The sequence below is a fragment of the Gobio gobio genome, assembly GCF_949357685.1.
Source record: "Gobio gobio genome assembly, chromosome: 11".
NCBI classification, from domain to species: Eukaryota; Metazoa; Chordata; class Actinopteri; order Cypriniformes; family Gobionidae; genus Gobio; species Gobio gobio.
In genome coordinates, this window is record NC_137104.1 from 497,230 (window position 1) to 521,188 (window position 23,959).

Below are 23,959 nucleotides of genomic sequence, written 5' to 3' on the forward strand. Positions count from 1 at the left end.
AAATTCAGGCGACTAAAATATGACTAAAACTACATCACAATTTATCAAAAGGTAGAGAAGGAGAGATGCACCTCTTCTGCGGCGGCGGCCCGTGATCATGGGCGGCTCGTTCTCCTGACCAATGGGAACCTTCGGGAACGCAAATATGGGGCAGCCAATCATCATAAGCTCCGCCTCTCCATGGGGAATATCCAGAGGAACAGCAGGAGGAGCTGAAACAACAACACAAGCCTCTTTACGCTTCATGGAGAGTGGGGCAAGATGAGCCAGTGGTCATGTGACACCCCCACCGTTTTTAGAAATAGGGCTTATTCATCTTCTTTCCTACATTTAGATATGTGGCCAAATGCATTTTTGTCTCAGTGTTTTAGTTTGGCAGGGTCGCCGCTAGCTTAGCTTAGCATAATGAATGGAATCCTATGTTGCCAGCTAGCATGTCCCGAGTAGTGTTAATTTCGTCAGACGAGACTAAATATGTTCGTCAACTACCTTTTTTTCCATGACGAAGACGAGACGATGACGATGTTTTGCATAAAATAAAAACTAAGATAAAATCGCTCTTCATTTTCGTCTATAATCGGCTCTACTTTTTCATCATGAGGCTATATTTTGTCTATATCCAAAGTATTTCCATACTATCCAGGGGTTCACGACGGCGTTTCGCTTTCAGCTGGGTCTGACGTCTGTCCATCTCCATCTTTTTGTGATTTTTGCATTCGTTCTCCCGCCTTCAATTCAATGCAGTCGTTTCCGGATCGCGTTTTCCCCCCCTTTGTATTATTTATTTTTACTCAGTAACGGATGTGGTTTAAAATGTAGCGAAGTACATTACTTCAAACAAAACATACTTAAGTAAAAGTAAAATTACAGATTTTTAAAACTTCTTAAAAAAGTAGAAGTACGCAGAAAAACTACTCAATTACAGTAACGCAAGTAAATGTAATTCGTTACTTTCCACCTCTGTCACATGGTTCCCGGAGCGCTCAATACTTCTAGCGCTGTGTCAATACATTTGAACGGCTTAACCTGATAAGCTTCATGAGCGCGTGCACGGGTTGAAGCGCTATTTTTAGCACGAGTGTAATGTTTGTTAATAGATTTAACGTAAAAAAACATCATTAATCTTGACAAACTATATATCATTCTAAAGGTCTAAACCTCAAGCATCGAGGACAGACCACTGTTTTTCATTGAAAAGCTTATAACGGCTGTATTTTTGCATCAATGTAAGCAATACACATCAACGATTTTATAAATAAAAACAGAGTACATACCTTTAGTGTCCTAATTACGAGCCACACACGCATCCATTGCAAACAATTCCAGAACGAATGGAAAGGTGAGGGTCCACTGAATAACATCCCATAGAGCATTTTAATCCAACGAAACAATAACGGTGTAATATTGATGGTTAATCCTTTGTTTACATTGCATTTCTGCGGAGCGAAGTATCATACTAGACTGTTATGCAATAAAATAATGCACCAAAAACAGTCTCCCGGTAGAATAAAGTGGCATGGGTTTAAAGCTTAGAATGTTACGAACAAAATCCAACTAACCCCACTCAAAAACATGCAAAGATAGCCGCGATATAGTCAAAAATATCCAACCATAGCGATCGTTTTATCTGATGTCATGACGTGCTCATCCAATGATAATGTCTGTTTATCTGGAGCCAATAAAAGCATTGAATCGTCATGACTGACAGAAAATGTAGCCAATGAGCACACGATTCCAACGAGACCTTGCATGTGTATGTTTGTCACATGGGCGTGAATATTTATTCATCTGAATGTGCCAATGTGGCGCTATCTCCGACGAGATGCTGCGAGCCTGACACCCCCCATCTGACAGCTAAAAGCTAACGCGCTAGTAAACAAACAGAGGTCTCTTTGTAGTAACTGTTTGCTAATCTTACTAACTGGACGGAATGTATTATCCAATGGATCGTCAAAAGAAGTTTTTATTGTGCTGAAGATGCTTTATTTGAGCTCACTCGAAGCAGCGATGTGAAAAAGGAGAGTGAACACAGCGGTGACGGTGCTTGTTGACAGAGAAGTTGATCCAATAACACACCGGTGAGTTGCTATGTGTAGTTGTTTATGTATATTGAGAATGTGTGTGAGAATGTATGTATTTTATTGTTTCTGTGTGCTAGAAAAAATGCAATATACCAGTATGCATTATACATATGCTGATATTTTGCATTTTTCCTAGCACACATGGGGAAAAAGTATATAATTTTTCCCCATGTGTGTGTAAATAAAACATATATATATATATATATAACACATGTAATTGTTTATATATATATATATATATATATATATATATATATATATATATATATATATATATATATATATATATATATATATATATATATATTGAGACTGTATTTATTTTATGTTTTTCCTGTGTGCTAGAAAAATTACAATATACCAGTATGCATTATACATATGCTGATATTTTGCATTTTTCCTAGCACACATGGGGAAAAAGTATATATAATTTTTCCCCATGTGTGTGTAAATAAAACATATATATATATAACACATGTAATTGTTTATATATATATATATATATATATATATATATATATATATATATATATATATATATCGAGACTGTATTTATTTTATGTTTTTCCTGTGTGCTAGAAAAATTACAATATACCAGTATAGATTATACATATACTGATATTTAGCATTTTTTCTAGCACACACAGAAAAAAAAAAATATATATATATATAATATATAAAATGCATTTTTTTCCCCTGTGCTACAAAAACAAATTGACGAAAAAAGAAAAGTTCTGGACGGCCGACCATCTGTGTGATTGTTGAATGCTCACTGTATCACCGGCCATTATATTGATTGTAGGACTGTGTGCGAATGTATGGGCCGCCGTCAATATGAATGCTCACTGTATAGCCGGTCGTTAGATTGATGCTTGGGCTGTGTGAGAATGTATGGGCCGCCGTCAATATGAATGCTCACTGTATAGCCGGTCGTTAGATTGATGCTTGGGCTGTGTGAGAATGTATAGGTGGCCGTCAATATGAATGCTCACTGTATAGCCGGCCGTTAGATTGATGCTTGGGCTGTGAGAGAATGTATGGGCCGCCGTCAATATGAATGCTGTCTAACCGACTGCCCATCAGTTTCATTGTTCATGGGATGGCCTGTAATTAGAGTGAATGATGACAGTGTGATTGTTGATTGAATGGGCAAACTATACAGAAATAGGACATGCAGTGCTAATTCTCATTCCTTTCCTTGCCATTCTACAGGCATCAGGTTGAGTCTTCAGATGAGCTATGGCATCCAAGCACCAGCCAACCAGCAGAAAAGAGAAGAACGCTTTCAGATTCTTCAAGATCTGCACTTGCTGCTGTAGACCTGAATCCGCCAGTAAAAGGCCAGTAAATGTTTTTTTTTTTTACATTTGCAAATTGTGTGTGTTTTTATAGCTATATATTTATATTATATTGTTATTTATATTACTAGTTATATTTATAGTTATTATACTTATATTACTTGTTGTATTTTCAGTTGCAAAGAAGTTTAGCTCTTTTTTATTAATATTTCATTTTTATTATATTTTTATAAGTTCTGTTGTACAAATAAATCACTAATACAAAGTCTTATGGTTCTGCCTATTATTTTATAGTTGAAAAAGCATTCAAGCATCATATATGATGGCTAAAACAGCTTGCAGTACACTTCATAACATTAGGTTATCAAGTCTCCTGTAGGTTTCTTGGCACCTGGACATATTCTTAGAAAAAAGCATGCAGGAACCCCATTTTTCATGATATCTTCGTCAAATTTTAAATATAAACTGATGAGACTTTTGCCTTTCAATTCATTAACTAACTGGATTCCTCCAGGCTTATTTTCATATATTTTTACATCAAATAATAAAGTGTTCATTGTAGCACAAATCATCTTCAAGACACTTCAACTTCTATAACTGTTTGTCTTTCTAAGTTTTTTTCTACTTTAATGTTTGGGTAATAAACTGTAAAGTGTCTTCTTTTTAAAGATGTCTAAATTGTGCATGTAGTGCAAATTGTTTAGCAACTGCAATTGTTTTAGTTGGGAGATGTCATTTCTGGGGATGTGCCTCAAGCAGGCGGAGGGAGAAATGGAACAGACATAGTCTTGGAAAAAAGCTTGCAGGAACCACATTTTTCATTATATCTTCCTCAAACTTGAAATATAAACTGATAAGTCGTGTGGCTTTCAATCCATAACTGAACTGGATTCCTCCAGGTCTATTTTCATATATTTTTACATGAAATAATACAACATTCTGTGTAGTGCAAATAATTTTTGAGGCATTTCAACTATTATAATTTTTTATCTGTTTGAGAATTATCAACTCTGATTGCTTTTTAGTAGAGTCCCAAGTGTCTTCTTTCCAAAGATACCTTAATTGTGCCTGTAGCACACTGTTCTCAGGAGCTATAATTGTTTTAATTCAGGTAGGTCGTTTTCAGCTGTGAGCCCCAAAGTGGGGTTGCAGTTTAACAGGTTAAGCCGCGTAAGTTACACAACAGCTTCACTATTCAGGTGTTTGCAGCAATTTTTGGTAAACAGTCCAGCATAGTGTGCATTGAGTATTACGTCAGCCACATTTACAGTATCATTTTATTATGGAGAGTGATGGAGATGCAACATTGTTAACATTAATGTTAATGTTTTTCTTGTATTTAGCCCTCAGGTATTCCTCACTAATTAAGTCACACTTATACTCATTGATGGTCAAATGTGATCATACACCTTAACTATTTTTAAAATAAATAGCCTATATTTTAGCTCAATAATATTTATTGAATATTTTGAGATCTTTTGGTACTAAATACTATTTGTGCAATACTTATGGTACATTAATGACCACTTAAAATATTTTTCTTATTTATATTACAATTAGTGTATTAATTAAAGCTCCACTGTGTGATATTTTCCCCCATCTAGTGGTGAACTGGTATATGACCATCCAGTGAATATTAGTTTCTGTTCCTCTCAATTCTGATTTCGTTTTAACTCCTACGGTGGCTGATTTAGTCCAAGATTAACATGTCTTCCAGCTCGACCTCGTCCACATTCGTCACGGAGCCATCGAGTGTTAAAACGCCAAAGGCGAAGCTTGAATTTGCGGGAATGTCCCTCTTTGGCTACTGTACTTTCAAGATGGAGGATCAACATGGCGACCCGCATTCGAACCCTCACCCGTATGGGTTTACAATGGCATATTATAAACTTACCAGAACACTTTATTACTTGAAAGAAGTAAATATACATTAATGAGCACATATATTTTTGAAAGAACTAAGTGTTTTTAGCTAAGAATAAACTAAAAAAGTTACACAGTGTAGCTTTAAGGTTAAAATAGAGAATTCCAATGCAAAGAGGCAAATTAGAGCCATTTTGTGGCTGGAAAAATAAAAATTTTCACTTGTAATTTCCATTACCCACTGGGTGCCTGTATGGCTCTTTAATAAATATACATGTAGTCTAGTTGCTCAAAAAAGTATTGCAGATCATAACTGCTTACTTATTTGTGAAATTTTGAAATGTTAATAATAGTGAATAGTAAAGCATGCAAGCAAATATAATATAACCCCAAAAAAGTTTAATATAGTGCTAAAAGGCGAACTTATTTTTCCTTAAATGTACAGTAGGATATATACATATGAATTCATACTGAATCAAGATCGAAATCAATTTTTTGTGCCCATCGTCTCATAAACGAATGCTGATTTTAGGCATGTGGTGTTGTGGCACATACATTATGCAGGTTATATATATTTTATGTAACTTTTTGTGCCACAAAATATATTGAGTTTTCCTTTGACTAAAACTAGACTAAAATGACGAGACTTTTAGTCGACTAAAACTTGACTAACAAAAAAAGATATGTGAATGACTAAATATGACTAAAACTTACAAGGACATTTGGCACAAGACTAAGACTAAATTAAAAATAGGTGACAAAATTAACACTAGTCCCGAGTAAAAGTGATCAAAAAAATAAACCCACCTAATGACTTCTTGTGGCCTGCGTATTCACAACATATAGCGCTGCAGATTAAGACTAGGGGCCTCATTTATAAAACTTTGCGTAGGATTTGCGTCAGAAGTGGCGTACGGATGAAACATAGGACGTGCGTACGCACAGAAATATTCGGATTTATAAAACCGTGCGCACGCACATCTTACGCAATTTTCCCTTAATAAATCACAATCAATTCTAAATGTAGCGCAGCTTTTGCGGCTTCATGTCACGCCCATAGTTGCCCATAAATAGTCCGTGAAACGCCCACAAGTTAATATTCATCGATTGCGAAATCATGGCAAACACAGAGAGGAAATCAAAAAAACGTAACTTCACTCAATGTGAAGTAGAAATTATCGTTGGCGAGGTGGAAAAGAGGAGACAAATATTTTTTGGAGGGCACAGTGTGGGCATTACTGATGCCAAAAAGGCACTTGAGTGGCAAAAGATTGCAGATGCCGTAAATGCTGTAGCCTCACAACCTCGGACCGTGGCCGAAAAAAAAAAAAGAAATGGTCGGACATCAAAGTCGAGGCAAAAAAGCGTCTAGCGCTCCATCAGAGTGTGTCTGCCACGGGTGGGGAAAGGAACACCGGAGCTGAGCCTCTTGATGAGAGACTGGCGGCAATTATTGGGGAATCCCTATTAATCCCTATCCCTATTATCTACGTGGAAATGGGAAATAGTTCAGTGCAAATGTTATTTCTTGCAGCTTTCTGAATGGCTGAGACATACGTCATATGTTATTTTATCTAAAAAAAAAGAAAAAAAAAAGGCATATGCATGAATACCATGATTCCGTAGCTGATGAAGAAATCTTTAGCCTACTATGAAAACAACTTTCCCCAGTGGACAATTAATACATCTATCTATCTATTTATATATCTCCCTAATTATCTATCTGTCTATCTAATTGCATCTATAGCCTATCTGCTCCTCCAGACGGACACATTGACGAGAATATCAGTTTTGTACATTATTTCGTTCTGTTTACCATATTATTTATGAGGATGAATTGCATAACATGCCAATATTATTGCAGAACATATTCAACTTTTTTTTTCGTTTTGATTTTGTTTGTTTTACACTGCAGATCGATCAAACGGGTGTTCGTGTAGGCTGTTAATTGTAATACTTGCTTTGTGAAGTCTTCATGTTATTGAGAGGCAGTATTGCCATTTCTTTTACACAACGGTCTACAGTTTCACACACTTTCACGTGTTTCTTCCATCTGCCGACGGTGTCGCCATTTCTCATTTCACCCATTTTTGTGCGTACGCCTGGGTCAGAGCTTGCGTGAAGGACCGCACATTTTCCCGTCAAGTTTGCTTTTTATAAATACCAATTATTGCGTAGAGAGCGGCGTACGCCTTCTTTTGTGCGTACGCAACGTTTATAAATGAGGCCCTAGGCGATCTCCTAGGCAGATATTGACTTGGGACTATATTATGGGGAAGCACAGGCGAAGCACTGCTACTTGGGCGCAGAGATATCACGCAACACATGAAATCCCAAACTTCCGTCAACATACCAATATGCAACGGTGATGTCATCAGTTCATTTCAATTATCATACAGTGACAGTGTGGGCTTTAGATCAGTAATTTAGTTTATATGGTTAATTTAGTTTAATAATTAGGAGGTCAGAGGTCATAATAGATCAGAATATTCTAACAATCGGAGTCATCACGCTGGAGACGGGTTTATTGAGGATGCCGTGTCGATGAGGCAGTTTCAGGGAGAGTCTAATCACGGTCTCTCAGACACTTCAGGGTCATGAGTTGGTCATGTGTTGGTCATGTGTTGGTCATGTGTTGGTCATGAGTTGGTCATGAGTTGGTCATGAGTTGGTCATGAGTTGGTCATGAGTTGGTCATGTGTTGGTCATGTGTTGGTCATGAGTTGGTCATGAGTTGGTCATGTGTTGGTCATGTGTTGGTCATGAGTTGGTCATGAGTTGGTCATGAGTTGGTCATGTGTTGGTCATGAGTTGGTCATGTGTTGGTCATGTGTTGGTCATGAGTTGGTCATGTGTTGGTCATGTGTTGGTCATGTGTTGGTCATGTGTTGGTCATGAGTTGGTCATGAGTTGGTCATGTGTTGGTCATGTGTTGGTCATGAGTTGGTCATGAGTTGGTCATGAGTTGGTCATGTGTTGGTCATGAGTTGGTCATGTGTTGGTCATGAGTTGGTCATGAGTTGGTCATGTGTTGGTCATGAGTTGGTCATGTGTTGGTCATGAGTTGGTCATGAGTTGGTCATGAGTTGGTCATGAGTTGGTCATGAGTTGGTCATGAGTTGGTCATGAGTTGGTCATGTGTTGGTCATGAGTTGGTCATGTGTTGGTCATGAGTTGGTCATGGGTTGGTCACGTGTTGGTCATGAGTTGGTCACGTGTTGGTCATGAGTTGGTCATGGGTTGGTCACGTGTTGGTCATGAGTTGGTCACGTGTTGGTCACGAGTTGGTCACGTGTTGGTCACGAGTTGGTCACGTGTTGGTCATGAGTTGGTCACGTGTTGGTCATGTGTTGGTCATGTGTTGGTCATGAGTTGGTCATGTGTTGGTCATGAGTTGGTCATGAGTTGGTCATGGGTTGGTCATGTGTTGGTCATGTGTTGGTCATGAGTTGGTCATGAGTTGGTCATGAGTTGGTCATGAGTTGGTCATGAGTTGGTCATGTGTTGGTCATGTGTTGGTCATGAGTTGGTCATGGGTTGGTCACGTGTTGGTCATGAGTTGGTCACGTGTTGGTCACGAGTTGGTCATGGGTTGGTCACGTGTTGGTCATGAGTTGGTCACGTGTTGGTCACGAGTTGGTCACGTGTTGGTCATGAGTTGGTCACGTGTTGGTCATGTGTTGGTCATGTGTTGGTCATGAGTTGGTCATGAGTTGGTCATGTGTTGGTCATGTGTTGGTCATGTGTTGGTCATGTGTTGGTCACGTGTTGGTCACGTGTTGGTCATGTGTTGGTCACGTGTTGGTCACGAGTTGGTCATGAGTTGGTCATGAGTTGGTCATGTGTTGGTCACGTGTTGGTCATGAGTTGGTCACGAGTTGGTCACGAGTTGGTCACGTGTTGGTCACGTGTTGGTCACGTGTTGGTCATGCGTTGGTCGCGAGTTGGTCATGTGTTGGTCATGTGTTGGTCATGTGTTGGTCATGAGTTGGTCATGAGTTGGTCATGTGTTGGTCATGTGTTGGTCATGAGTTGGTCATGAGTTGGTCACGTGTTGGTCATGAGTTGGTCATGAGTTGGTCATGTGTTGGTCATGAGTTGGTCATGTGTTGGTCATGAGTTGGTCATGAGTTGGTCACGAGTTGGTCACGAGTTGGTCACGTGTTGGTCATGAGTTGGTCACGTGTTGGTCATGTGTTGGTCATGTGTTGGTCATGTGTTGGTCATGACTTGGTCATGTGTTGGTCATGAGTTGGTCATGTGTTGGTCATGTGTTGGTCATGAGTTGGTCATGAGTTGGTCACGTGTTGGTCACGAGTTGGTCACGAGTTGGTCACGAGTTGGTCATGAGTTGGTCACGTGTTGGTCATGTGTTGGTCATGTGTTGGTCATGAGTTGGTCATGTGTTGGTCATGAGTTGGTCATGAGTTGGTCACGAGTTGGTCACGAGTTGGTCACGTGTTGGTCATGAGTTGGTCACGTGTTGGTCATGTGTTGGTCATGTGTTGGTCATGTGTTGGTCATGACTTGGTCATGTGTTGGTCATGAGTTGGTCATGTGTTGGTCATGTGTTGGTCATGAGTTGGTCATGAGTTGGTCACGTGTTGGTCATGAGTTGGTCACGAGTTGGTCACGAGTTGGTCACGTGTTGGTCACGTGTTGGTCACGTGTTGGTCATGCGTTGGTCGCGAGTTGGTCATGTGTTGGTCATGTGTTGGTCATGTGTTGGTCATGAGTTGGTCATGAGTTGGTCATGTGTTGGTCATGTGTTGGTCATGAGTTGGTCATGAGTTGGTCACGTGTTGGTCATGAGTTGGTCACGTGTTGGTCATGAGTTGGTCATGAGTTGGTCATGTGTTGGTCATGAGTTGGTCATGAGTTGGTCATGTGTTGGTCATGTGTTGGTCACGAGTTGGTCACGAGTTGGTCACGTGTTGGTCATGAGTTGGTCACGTGTTGGTCACGTGTTGGTCATGTGTTGGTCATGTGTTGGTCACGAGTTGGTCATGAGTTGGTCACGTGTTGGTCATGAGTTGGTCACGTGTTGGTCACGTGTTGGTCACGTGTTGGTCATGAGTTGGTCATGTGTTGGTCATGAGTTGGTCACGTGTTGGTCACGTGTTGGTCACGTGTTGGTCGTGTGTTGGTCGTGTGTTGGTCATGTGTTGGTCATGAGTTGGTCATGTGTTGGTCATGAGTTGGTCGTGTGTTGGTCATGTGTTGGTCATGAGTTGGTCATGTGTTGGTCATGAGTTGGTCATGTGTTGGTCATGTGTTGGTCATGAGTTGGTCATGAGTTGGTCATGTGTTGGTCATGTGTTGGTCATGTGTTGGTCATGTGTTGGTCATGTGTTGGTCATGTGTTGGTCTTGTGTTGGTCATGAGTTGGTCATGTGTTGGTCATGTGTTGGTCATGAGTTGGTCATGTGTTGGTCATGTGTTGGTCATGTGTTGGTCATGTGTTGGTCATGTGTTGGTCATGTGTTGGTCTTGTGTTGGTCATGTGTTGGTCATGTGTTGGTCATGTGTTGGTCATGTGTTGGTCATGTGTTGGTCATGTGTTGGTCATGTGTTGGTCATGTGTTGGTCATGAGTTGGTCATGTGTTGGTCATGAGTTGGTCATGTGTTGGTCATGAGTTGGTCATGAGTTGGTCATGTGTTGGTCATGTGTTGGTCATGTGTTGGTCATGTGTTGGTCATGTGTTGGTCATGTGTTGGTCATGTGTTGGTCATGTGTTGGTCATGTGTTGGTCATGAGTTGGTCATGTGTTGGTCATGTGTTGGTCTTGTGTTGGTCATGTGTTGGTCATGAGTTGGTCATGTGTTGGTCATGTGTTGGTCATGTGTTGGTCATGTGTTGGTCATGTGTTGGTCATGTGTTGGTCATGTGTTGGTCATGTGTTGGTCATGTGTTGGTCATGTGTTGGTCTTGTGTTGGTCTTGTGTTGGTCATGTGTTGGTCATGTGTTGGTCATGAGTTGGTCATGTGTTGGTCATGAGTTGGTCATGTGTTGGTCATGTGTTGGTCATGTGTTGGTCATGTGTTGGTCATGTGTTGGTCATGAGTTGGTCATGTGTTGGTCATGAGTTGGTCATGTGTGTGTATGAACTGAGGCACTACAGCTCGAGAGACGTCTATGGTTCACTCCAGTCTTTGGGAAATTAGCCCATTTCCAATTATTATTGTGGAGTTAATAATTGGGTCTACACGGTTCACATCCGAGACATATTTGGATTCAAAACGTCAAATTTTACAGGCACGTAATTAACTCATTTTGATTGACTATCAATCGTGTTGTGTTTACCTGGGCTTGGCTCTGATTGGCTGGGGTTCTCAGGAGGAACACACACTGGTGACTGTGGGTGGAGCTGCAGCTCAGGGTCTTCAGTCCTTCTCTCTGTGGAGCAAAACATTAAAACAGTGAATGAGGCAGATTCATATAAAAGAGACTGAGTACCCGTGTGCCGCCCCATACCCCTGTGTTTACCCGTGTGCCGCCTCTTGGAGCGAGCGCGTCTGGCCGGCGGACTGCGGGTTCTCCTGGTCTTCCTCTTGGGGATGTACGGGGAATCGTCTGGTTCTGGGCTGCCCATGTGCCCGTGGCCCGGCGAGGGTGAGGGCGCGGGTGAGGGCGCAGGTGAGGGCGCGGGCGTCTCCGCTGCTTTGGCTCTGAAGGGCGTCAGGTGGACCGCCTCCTCGCAGTCGAAGTCGAAGGTGTCGTTTCCGCCCAGTGAGGAGTTGAGGTGTTCTGCCGGCGGCCCTCTGGCTCGGCTCTGGGACCGGTCCCGGCTCCTGGAGCGCGCTCTGGGTTTGGGGTTCTCCCAGGGCTTCTTCAGCGGGGCCCGCTCTGGCCTGCGGCCCCGGTCCGCTTTGGGCCTGGCGCTGGTCTGGCTGGGCTTCCTCTTGTTCTGTCTGGGCCGCTGAGGAGGCTCGGGTGTGGAGTGCTGGACCGCTGGCAGCTCAGAGATCTCCAGCTCTAAATCACAGTCCGTCTGTTCGCAGCGCTCCTGCTCCACCTCAGTCTCTTCCCGTTTCCCATCCGGAACGCCGGTGTTCCCCAAAGGGGCGGGGTGGAAGCGGGAGCTCCGCCTCCTCACAGACTCAGAGCGCCTCTTTCGCCTCGTCCCTACCGTCGGGGGCAAAGACACCTGTCTGTCAGCACGGCAACTCGAGACAGCCTCTGAAACACACACACACACACACACACACACACACACTTTATGTTATTGTGATGTGATAGGGCGCATGTTAGAGTGACAGAGAGAACGGTCAGATAGCTCCTCCCCCACGCTCACTCTCTTCAAAACAAGCACGTTTTGTAATATTTCACATATTACGTGAACCCTCTGGGGTTCTTCTGTCATTTCTGACCTGAATTTTTTTTTATATATATTTTTTTTTTAATCGTCAGAATGGTCTGAAACTTGGTGACTTTATTGGTACTTGGTATATGAACACCCAAACAAATTGGGGACAGGATTTGAAAAGTCTAAGTGAATCTCTAAAACATCAAGAGTGCAAAACAGACAAAAAAACTCACACACACAAAAACACAATTAGCTTTTGGAATGGCACGCGTTAATTTGTGTGTGCGTGTGTTTTTGTGTGTATAAGTGTGTGTGTGTGAGTTTTTTTTCTGTTTTGCACTCTTGATGTTTTAGAGATCTTCACTGTTGAGTCTTTTTTTCTGCATCCTGGCTGATTTGTAGATTGTATGCACAAAAAAACTCTGTATTTTCTTATATATATATCTTATATATATTTTTTCTTTTTATATATTAATTTCCCATTCATTTCCTATGGGGGTCATTTTTGACCCGAAGGTCCTGAGTGTGACTTTCTTTTACGACCACTTAATACTTTTCAAATCCTGTTCCCAATTTTTTGGGGGTGTTCATATACCAAGTATCAATAAAGTCACCAAGTTTCGGACCATTCAGATGAAGCTACGATTTTTAACATTTTTTTTATAAAACGCAAGATCCACTATAGTGGTAAAAATGTGCTATTGCGTGATACAAATGCTCAATGTGTCCACCGGATGGCACCGATCTCATTTAAAACATTGCTAGGCTTAACTCTAAAATGAAATACATCTTTAATAAATAAATGTTATATATATATATATATATATATATATATATATATATATATATATATATATATATATATATATATACATACATACATACATACATACATACATACATACATACATACATACATACATACACACACACATTTTTTATTATATTCAATGGGAAAAAATTGTTTAATTATTGCATAAATATTAATTATAAATCATAAAATTATCTCAAAACACCAAAAAAGAAAATATAAAATATTATTGAACAAAAATATATTTCATTGATTTTACATATAGTTTGAATGTCGTGATAAAATGGACTGAATACTTAAAGGTGAACTATGTAGGATTTTTGCAGTAAAACATCCAGAAACCACTAGGCCAGTGTTATATATTTTGTTCAGTTGAGTACTTAGAATATCCCAAATGTTTTCAACTATTTGTAAATCGTGAGAAAATTGCTATTTTAACCAAGGAACCGGGACGTGTGAGCTATGCGTGTGAGGGCGTGGCCTGTCGATTGCGTCATATCTGCGTCACCCTCGGTCTCCGGTTTTATTCAGTGAAACACTTTACTCTCACTGCAGTGTGAACAAGTGTCATAGCAGCCGCCGAGCGAACGTCATAACTTCCTTTTCAACACACTCAGATATATCTAATACGATAAACAGTTGCGTTACCTCACACTCAGCACTGGAGAAGAGGAAGTGCCGCCGGCAACCGTGTCATAATAAAAGTCCCGCCAGCGACTATGCCATAATAACAGTCCCGCTCTTCAATGGCTCCTGCGGCTCCTCAGCTCCACAACACTCGCTCCTGCTCTGCTTCACTACAGTAATGTTAATAATCGCATCATGAACATGATTTCTGCCCCAGTCCTATCCTGACTGTTTCCCACCGGCTGTGAGGTGAAGACCACATGTCCCGAGATTCTGCGCTCAAACGTGCCGTCATCAAACTACGCCTTTGTTTTGAACAGGCGACCTCTAGTGGACGGAAAAGTTACATAGTGTAGCTTTAATATGTTCGTGTGGGAACTCGGATTGAAGTGTGTTCGCGCTTAAAACAAGCCGACTGTGAACTTTTAAAGATTGCACTCGGAAACCGTTCGGTAACATTACACGCCTGCACCGAACACACACACGCACGCACGCACGCACGCCTGAGAATATGTAGAAAAATAATTAAATGCAAAACCGACAAACGTAACCCACAAGTGCGCATTGAACCGTGAATGCCGTACCAAACGGTTCAATATTATATTGAGAATTGTGGCATCCCTAACGAACACTCTCTCTACTCATCGTGTGTGTGTGTGTGTGTGTGTGTGTGTGTGTGTGTGTGTAAAGTGCCGTACCTGCAGCTGATGGCGGATCCTGCGTGTCCATCTCAACCACAGCCACTGGCCTGAGAACAACAACAACAACATCATCATCACTGAGCAGATCATACATGTGTCCGCATATGATCAGAGAAGGGTCATGTGACAACATCATCACTGATCAGATCATATATCCGCATCGACTCACTGATTCATAACGCTCTGAACTGCTGAATCGACTCACTGATTCATAACGCTCTGAACCGCTGAATCGACTCACTGATTCATAACGCTCTGAACTGCTGAATCGACTCACTGATTCATAACGCTCTGAACTGCTGAATCGACTCACTGATTCATAACGCTCTGAACCGCTGAATCGACTCACTGATTCATAACGCTCTGAACTGCTGAATCGACTCACTGATTCATAACGCTCTGAACTGCTGAATCGACTCACTGATTCATAACGCTCTGAACTGCTGAATCGACTCACTGATTCATAACGCTCTGAACTGCTGAATCGACTCACTGATTCATAACGCTCTGAACTGCTGAATCGACTCACTGATTCATAACGCTCTGAACTGCTGAATCGACTCACTGATTCATAACGCTTCGAAGCTTCATGAGGCCGTGTTTTGAAATCGTCATCTCTATATAAGTCGTTATTTAGGGTTTTTTTGCGCACAGAAACTATTCTCGTCTTCATAAAGTTATTGTAGAGCCGCTGTAGTGAGATGGACTTTGTAACTTTAGTCTTTAGTGTCTTTTAAGGGTCTTGAGAGTGTAAAGTTGAGCCAATGGAGGCCTTTCAGAGCATCAGATTTACACTAAAATATCTTCATTTGTGTCTGAAGATGAACGGAGGTCTGACGGGTGTCCAACCACATGAGGGTCAGTCATTAATCACACAATTTACAGTTTTGGCTGAACTAACCCTTTAATACATTAACTAATGTTAACTAATGACCATTATTCTAAAGTGTTACCTTTTATTTTACCTTAAAATTACATTGACTTAATTTGATTTAAAAAGCACCTGCTGTAGCATCTTAGTTTTTTTCGTTGCACTAAACATTATTTGATTTAACATTTTGGGACAATTATATACTTTGGTTTTATTTAATTTCACTGGTAAAGACTTTTTTTCTTTACACTGAATTTAAAAACTAATGCTGATTTAAGGAACATCTTTGTTCGGATTGCAGAATATGCAGTTGTTGCCTTTAATTTCACCTTTCAGCCTTTTAATTTCCAATTCAATTTCCTGTTAATTTCAGATTGCGGACTTGTTTTCATTGGCCAAAAGCCAATTTAGCCTGTTAAATACCAAATAAACATCTTGTTCATGTATACTTTCATTCCTTTATTGTGTAAAAAAAATAAATAAATAAAAATAATTTGGATATCGGTATCGGCCCGTTTTCTTGAAAAAAATCAGTATCGGAATCGGCCATGTAAAATCATGATTGGTGCATCACTAATATTATATAAATATATTATCCATTTAAAAAAACTATGGGCCTATCCCTTTAGAAGCAGGGATGTGTGTGTGTGTGTGTGTGTGTGTGTGTGTGTGTGTGTGTGTGTGTGTGTATGAGACACTGAAGTGCTTCTGTAAAGTGTGCGGTTCGCCTGAGGTTCATCATGAGTTACTGGACAGACCCACTGATATCTGTTTTTCTACTCTATTATAGATATATATATATATAGAGTCTCTATATCTGGAGATCCTCTAGTGTTCAAACGGTGGACGCGACGCGAGCTCAACGTGTTTTTAAAAAACCGCACAAGTTTCCAGCTCATGTTCTCCAGGCTCCGCCACTATGGCAATAAAGCCGCTAAAACGCAACCACGCGCAAATTAGCTTCTCTACTACTGATTGTGAATTTGATTTGTAACGCCACATGTGTTTTGAAGCTGTGCCTCCTCTAGAAGTGTCCGCCGTCCAGCTGAAACTGTAGCTGTGCTAGTTTTATTTACCCGCCACAACACAAAACCACCCGCATTTGGCTGGTGGCGGATGCTAATCTCCATCCCTGGTGTGTACAGCTGATCTACACTGGAGGAATATTTCACTGTTTCTGGAGTTATGATCAGATTGATGAGCTATTAAAAGCTTGTTGTGCTCACCGGGGACTGGCGGGCGGCATTGGACTCGTCTCAACAGGAGGAACCTGCAAACCCAAGTCACACACATCAACAGCGCATAATTTCACACACTCATATCAGATCTGCACGACCCGTGGGTCACCTGAGCTCACCTGAGCGGGTCCATGGTCCCGCAGCGTCCGCTTCAGCATCAGCAGGTGGAAGACCAGCGCCTGCCGCTCTTTCTTCAGCTGCAGAATGACCCCCTGGGCTTGCCGTACCTTCTCCCGCTCCGCCTGCAGGGCCACGGCCAGAGCTTTGTTATTCACCTGGACGCTCTTCAGCACGAACGGCTTCACCGTCGCTGTGGGGACACACACCATTACACAGGGTTTTTCCTGCATTTACATTTTTTTGGCGGCCGCCAAAACAAATTGTCCCGCCAAAGCCTAATTTGATGAGTTATTGTGATTTACGAATGATGTAGAATAGATGCTGCGCTTGTGACTGAGTGACAGAGAGAACGATCAGAGCTCCTTCCCCGAGCACACTCTCTGGGTCTCCATAATAATCAGTGTTAGTTCTCTCATATTTCACATATTAAGGTCCTTTCACACTGGACGCGATTTTGACGCACGAATAATTTGCGCGATGGTTTTATTTTTTGATCAGCTGTTTGTGTAATGAGAGCTTTCACACCGAACGCGAATGTGCTGCGGCGAAAAAACTATGTTTATTTTTTTCGTTTCGATGTCGATTTTTTTTAACACTCGCAGCGACAGAAAAGGCTTAAACCAATCACATACAAGGAAACAAAGGTGACGAAATGTCCAGTTGATGTCATTAGCTATTCAATCAACATTAACCATAGCCAGGTGTGGCATTCCTCACGAGATTACAGCTGTAAGTTAGTTGTGTTTACAGCTGTACAGATGCAGCTGTGTTTGCCCACTATAGGCTACAGATATTATAATCAATAAATTGTTTTGTTTTTTTATCTAATTGCGTCCGCGACTATGGAAAGTGAATGTGTTTCCGTCAGTACGACTGTGGCACTTAAATGTTTACATTGTGACTCAACTGGAAACACAGCAGCTCCGGATCGAGCCGTTCGTTTCGAGTGTGTGTGTGTGTGTGTCGTCAGATGCGCTGATACCGTCTCTGTCTCTCGAGCTCCTCAAATTGTCCCACGGACATTGTAAAGTAAGTGCGGAACCGGCCATGATGAAGCTTTAGCTCCTGTAGATTCGCATCCTCCCCTTCAGACTCTGTTCTTTAAGACTGGCTTCACCCAAAACCTTCTTCTTCTGTCTTTTAAAGAAAATTAAAAGCTTGTCTCCACTGAATGATTACGTGTCCGTGTTTCTCAGCTGTCGCGCGAATGTTTGGGAATGTTGGAGCTCTGAAACGTCGCAAACTCGCGTCGCGGCTGGTGTGAATGCTTTTGACGCGAACTATTCGCACACGAAATATTCGCTTTTTCGTTACGCGTCCGGTGTGAAAGGGCCTTTAATCCAAATCAAAAGGTCGGAAGACCGAGTCCATGTTGCACATTCGGACATTAGCGTTTAGTCCACTGTCTATAATAGCCTAATTTAGAGACCATATTTTTTTTTTTAACCGACAACTTTGCTCGGTTAACGTTGATACGGTCAACCATCGGTCAAACAGTCATCGGTTAACATCCCTAGTTGTCAACCACCACCGAAGACCATTTTTGACCCAGGAAAAACCCTGATTATATCATGAGATAGTGAGTGTTCGGTGCACATCATTATTGTGTTAACCCTCTGGTGCTCTTCGGGCAAATTTTCTGTTTTGAAATGTTTAAAATCACAGCTTCATCAGAATGATATGAAACTTGGTGACTTTTCTAGCATTAGGACTGTAAACGCACACAAAAATTGGGGTCATGATTCGAGCATGCTAAGGGGTCGTAAAAAAAAAATACTCCCAGTTGTGCTCTTCGGTCAAAAATGACCACCATAGGAAATGAATGGGAAATCTGCAAAAACACAAATTCACAGAAAAAAATCTATATTTTTAACAAACAAAAAAAAATATCTAAAACTTTATAATAAATAGTCTTTATTTTTTAAATATATATTCAAATCTATCAACAAAAAAATCCTGTTCAAAAGAGAACTAGTGAATTCTCCAGCCTCTCCACAGAGACCTCTAGTGGTCACACACATGATTGCAGGATTTCTGAAATAATTCCAAAAGAGGCGCTAATCTGCCTTCAAAAAAAATACATTTTGAAGACCTAGGCTGTGTCCCAATTCGTCTACTTATACTACGTCCTAAAACTATGTACTCTTTTTGTGAAGAAAAAGTACATACTTTTGAGTGTGTAGCAGAAGAGTATGCAAGCTTTGGGAAATACTACTTCGTCAATCATCGTCACAGTTCAAATCCCCCACTTTTAATTTAATTTCCTACCGTATCGGAGAGAAATGTAGTCGCTCGATGATCTGCCTTTCGTGGGTCTTTAATGCAGAGACTCCTCTCATGTGTTTGCAAAGTTAATGGCCAAACGTATCATTAAAAAAGTTCTCAGGTGAAATATAATGTGGACAATATTGAATAAATATCTTTTCGTCAGGTTAAATACTGATAATTGCTCACTCAAACCACTTTATCTAATCCTCTCCACTTAACCGTCAGACTCGCGTAACCGTCATGTTTGTCGTTTTTTAAACACTTTATCCGCGTTTGTAGTTCTAATCGAATCCTCGTCCATTTCGCAATGGGTTGTGGGCAATATCAGCCGTTAAAGTGCGCATCGATCTGCACTCCGCATTCTTAGTCGGAAATAGTAGACCTTTCTTTGGAATACTCTTTTCAACATACTAAAATTTGGGACATACTAATTATTTTTTCAAATACTATTTAGTACGGATAGTATGCGAATTGGGACGCAGCCAACCAATGCGACCCCTAAACGGAGAGCAGCAGAGGGTTAATAATCTTCTCAGAACCTGTCACTCACATGAGATCAAACCACAACCATCCAATCAATACCCCACAGACACACTCAAGCCCCGCCCCACATTTGTTCTTGTTTGCGAAGCGCTTCACTCGATAATACGGCACAATAGAGGAGAAGTTTCATGCTCACTTTAATTTAGTTTCAGACCTGTATGACTTTATTCCTAAACGGGTTTGGGTCAACGACAGAATTTTCATTTTCGTGCGCACTGTCCCTTTAAGAGCTGTTTATTATCCTCGTACCGACAACATTAAACACAAACACACACACACACAATGACTCTGGCACCTGTGCTCCTGCTCTTCAGCGTCGACAGGCCGTGGCTGACCGCTATCGCGCTGGCGAGGCGTCTGTTCCTCTTCTCCTTCATCTTCTCCTTTATGTCGTCCAGACTCTTCTGGAAGCTCTTCTTCTGCCCCGCGCGCTCCCGAGCCATGGCCGAGACTGAGCGCGGACTGAGTCCCTCAGGCGATTAAAGGCTCAGCTTTCCCGCCACATCTGCCTCAGAGCTCCACTCAAACACGACACCCGCTCCACACAGCCGTTCGCCGCGGTCCTGAGGCGAATAAACGGATACTTTAGGACGGATTCTGCGTGTGTGTGTTGTTTGTGTGTCGCTTCTCTGGCGCATCTGCCGTCGGGACGTTGACGTTCGAAATCATGCGCTTCGAGCTCTGATTGGACGAACACACGCCACTTCCGCAACTGGTTCAGACGTCATCAAAAAAGCGCATAATGTTTTCCTCGAAGACTAAAGATTTATCATTTACTTTAAGGATAATGTAAATAATCTTTTTTTTTTATTTAAATAAATGCTATTTTAAAAACAGAAACGAGTTGTTTTTCTCGCTGAAGTGCAGCATAACTTTATGACCATAGATTTGTATACGTAGATTCCCCATTAGCGACTGTTTCTATGGGCCGCTATACGTTAGCCGTCCGCCATTTTCGAACGGTCAACGCGTGAACGCGCTTTGTGAATAGTCAAATGTTGCCTGTGCGTCTGCAACCGTAGTTATACACAAGCATGTATGAAATTAATATCTATACATGAATAGACTGTTAGGATATCGTTTATCATTAATGGTAGATAATTCTGCATATTCTAAAAAATGTCTTCTTTACATTTTCTTAATCTCATTATTATTGCCCATCAGAGAACCCTACAGACACATTGCTCAGATTTTAAAGAACGCAGTGAACTCATTATAAACAAGTTCATTGGAAAGAAATCATCAACCAGTCAGCCATCAAAGTTAATAAATTATAAAAATAGTGATAAATGATTTAATAAACATCAATATAGCCTATTCATTCAACCCATGTTTTAAGGATATCATCTGAAAGCTTAAATTCTCAAAAATCATCCTAAAAAAACCGTCATAAAATGATCAACATCACAAATTTAAACCATTTTTAAGAACAGGAAAATTATTAATTATTATACATTTATTTAAAATATGAAAACACAAACCAACACAATTGTCACCTGTGAAAGGTGATCCAATTTCTTGTGGAATTTAAATCGCGCTGGGCTTTACAGAGGCTGTGTTTTTTTATGCGAGTGATGATTGACAGCATCTGAAGTGCTGACCGTTCTAAAATGGCGGCGCGTCGACGTGCCTGGAGAGGTCGAATGGGGATTCTCTACTTATACATATCTATGTTTTATGACCATCTCTAATTTATGAGTTGTATAAACCCGTTTTGTTACTTTAAAAAACGTCAGTATTGTAACTGATAATTTCTATTTTATGATGTTCCTAATAAAAATGATCAAATATACGGAAGCCCTAAACGGCCATGGATAATATTTTAGTTTTTCCGTCTTGTTTTCTCGTGATCCCGACTTAATCTTCCCTGAGTTCCACAACTGCGCCGACAGGTGGCGGTATCGACCAAATGACTGATGGGGTGCCCATCCACATCACGTGTTAGACCGTTCATATTGGCCCACATTGAACGCGTTTACCCAGAGATAACAATTTCTGGTTCCCAGAACAGACACCCTAACGTTCTCTATTCAGCCAGGAACGTTTTCTTTACGTAAATAGAACGTTCCCTGTTGGTTTGGAGAACGTTCCCCTAACCTCTTTACTCCGTTTACTCTTGTAGGTCAGTAATCATCCAGGAAAACGGAGGAATTGACGTCAATAATGAGTAGCTGTCTTGTTTTGAACTTATTTAATCAATAGAAATCATTCAAGCACATAAACCTTCATATGGAGGATTAAATAAAATTGAATTATGCATTAATATGTATATTTCATGACACACACTGTTCCACAACCAGGTTTTACGTTTAAGTGCCAAATAACAATGACCTCAACACAATATGGGGTTTTAAAATATGAATTTTATTCACAGACGTTAAAAAATGAATAAAGATTACATTAATAACACTGCAGTATTTTCTTACCACTGAATTAACAGGACATAAATTAGGCTACTTCTCTCTTTTGGTCAGTATATTAACATCATGTTGTTGTCTTCAATTATGTGTCAACTCTCTCTGAAATCACATCATTGACACTGGTATATTTATTAATTATAACTTATTATTCAATACAGATCGATAAACTAATGTTAGTCGGTAAAAACGAAATGACCGTTAATTTTTAAATTACGCGAGTGCGCGTCTTTCTGTGGAAGGGAGAGGCAAGCGCGTGCTGGAGAAGCGCGCGCACATCAGAGGCGCGTAGTAACGAAATATACAAATAAACCCGCGTATATATTATTTAAAAAAAAATGAATTCTAGAAATAACCTGCAAAAAAAAAAAAACGTTCTGGGAAGGTTCTCTTTAGGTTATAAAATAAACCCCAAAAATAACCTGCAGAAAACTTTCTCTTCACACAAACACAACGCATAGAGAACGTTCTTATTTGGTTCCACACAAAAATAACCGAACGGGAACCATATGGGAACGTTAGGGGAACGTTCTGTGTTTACTGTAGACCTTTCGTGATCGCTATAGTTAGTGCAGTATTGTGTGCATTAGTTAATTTGACTAATGTTAAATGATTGAATGCGATTAGTGTGATTGAAGGTGTGTATTAGCATGTGTTCTACCTTCATCACAATCACAGTTTCCCGCGAAAGCGTTCGGTGTCACTACCAGGCACGTGCAGAGGGGGGGGGGGGGGGGGGGGGGGGGGGGGGCTTTGGGTGCTCGAGCCCCTGCCCTTTTTCAAAATGAATCAAAAGTGCCCCTCTCAGACAAATATCAATGATAATATCGTGGTCAATAAAACTAAATAAATTTTTTAAAAAAAAGGACATTTCTGTTGAGGCGTTGCCATAACGCGTTGCTATGGGTTGCGCGCGTTTTGATTGACAGCTGGGGCACGTTCAAAGCTCAAACCGGTGCGCAACGTTTTGCTACGGTTTCCGGTTGAACGTCATGTTTCCTGGAAACGGTGTGCAACGGGTTTGAGATGCGTTTGATCTCGTTTGGTGGGTGTGTCAAAAATGTCAGCCCAATCAGCGGCAAAATGTATATAAACCACGCAGTATTAAAGAGACAGCTCACACAATGGAAGTAAAGTTGTTTAATGTGTCCGCTGGTATTAGAAGACATGATTGTCGTAAGAGTTTAATATATATATAATCAACATGATGATGTATTTATTTATATCTTTAGCTTAATTGCAAGGCAAGTTTATTTATATACCAAATTTCATATATGGTAATTGCTTGACATAAAGTGAGAAAGAAAATACAAGCTATTAAAAAAGTAAGAACTAAAAATAAAATGATTTAAGTTAGAATTGATTACCAGGAGATGAAAAAGGTTCATTAAATGTGATTGGGGTGTTGTCTTTTATTCTGGACGGTAAGGGCAGTGATTGCATGTATTTTGCAGTATTAAACACGTATTTATATCGATTTTATCAGGCTCCGAAAATTCCACAAAAAGAACACAAAGAATGGCCTTCTCGGCTGCCATAGTTACAACTCTTGCGTCAACAGAACAGGGTGTTCAACGCAGCACCGTTACCGTTTAAAAAACGTTTTGCAACGTTTTGTCGGGGCTGAACGCAGAACCCGACAAAACGTTGCAAAACGTTTTTTAAACATATACATATATATATATATATATATTAAACTCTTACGACAATCATGTCTTCTAATACCAGCGGACACATTAAACAACTTTACTTCCATTGTGTGAGCTGTCTCTTTAATACTGCGTGGTTTATATACATTTTGCCGCTGATTGG

At 40.7% G+C, this 23,959-nt stretch overlaps 1 protein-coding gene across 1 annotated transcript in view; it reads right to left on the reverse strand.

Moving 5' to 3' along the window:
- The window catches only part of sgo1 (shugoshin 1), a gene marked incomplete at its 3' end in the record, with an annotated part of 20,731 nt that extends 360 nt beyond the window's left edge, over positions 1 to 20,371 (reverse strand). Inside the window, exons 1-7 of the mRNA XM_079829727.1 lie at positions 20,026 to 20,371; positions 16,919 to 17,109; positions 16,788 to 16,831; positions 14,688 to 14,737; positions 11,732 to 12,424; positions 11,549 to 11,641; positions 72 to 212 (exon numbers count right to left, since the gene is read on the reverse strand). Coding sequence (XP_079685853.1) covers positions 72 to 212; positions 11,549 to 11,641; positions 11,732 to 12,424; positions 14,688 to 14,737; positions 16,788 to 16,831; positions 16,919 to 17,109; positions 20,026 to 20,173 — 1,360 coding nt within the window. The 5' untranslated portion in view covers positions 20,174 to 20,371. The remainder of the gene's footprint in view (positions 1 to 71; positions 213 to 11,548; positions 11,642 to 11,731; positions 12,425 to 14,687; positions 14,738 to 16,787; positions 16,832 to 16,918; positions 17,110 to 20,025) is intronic.
- Positions 20,372 to 23,959: the final 3,588 nt, after the last annotated feature.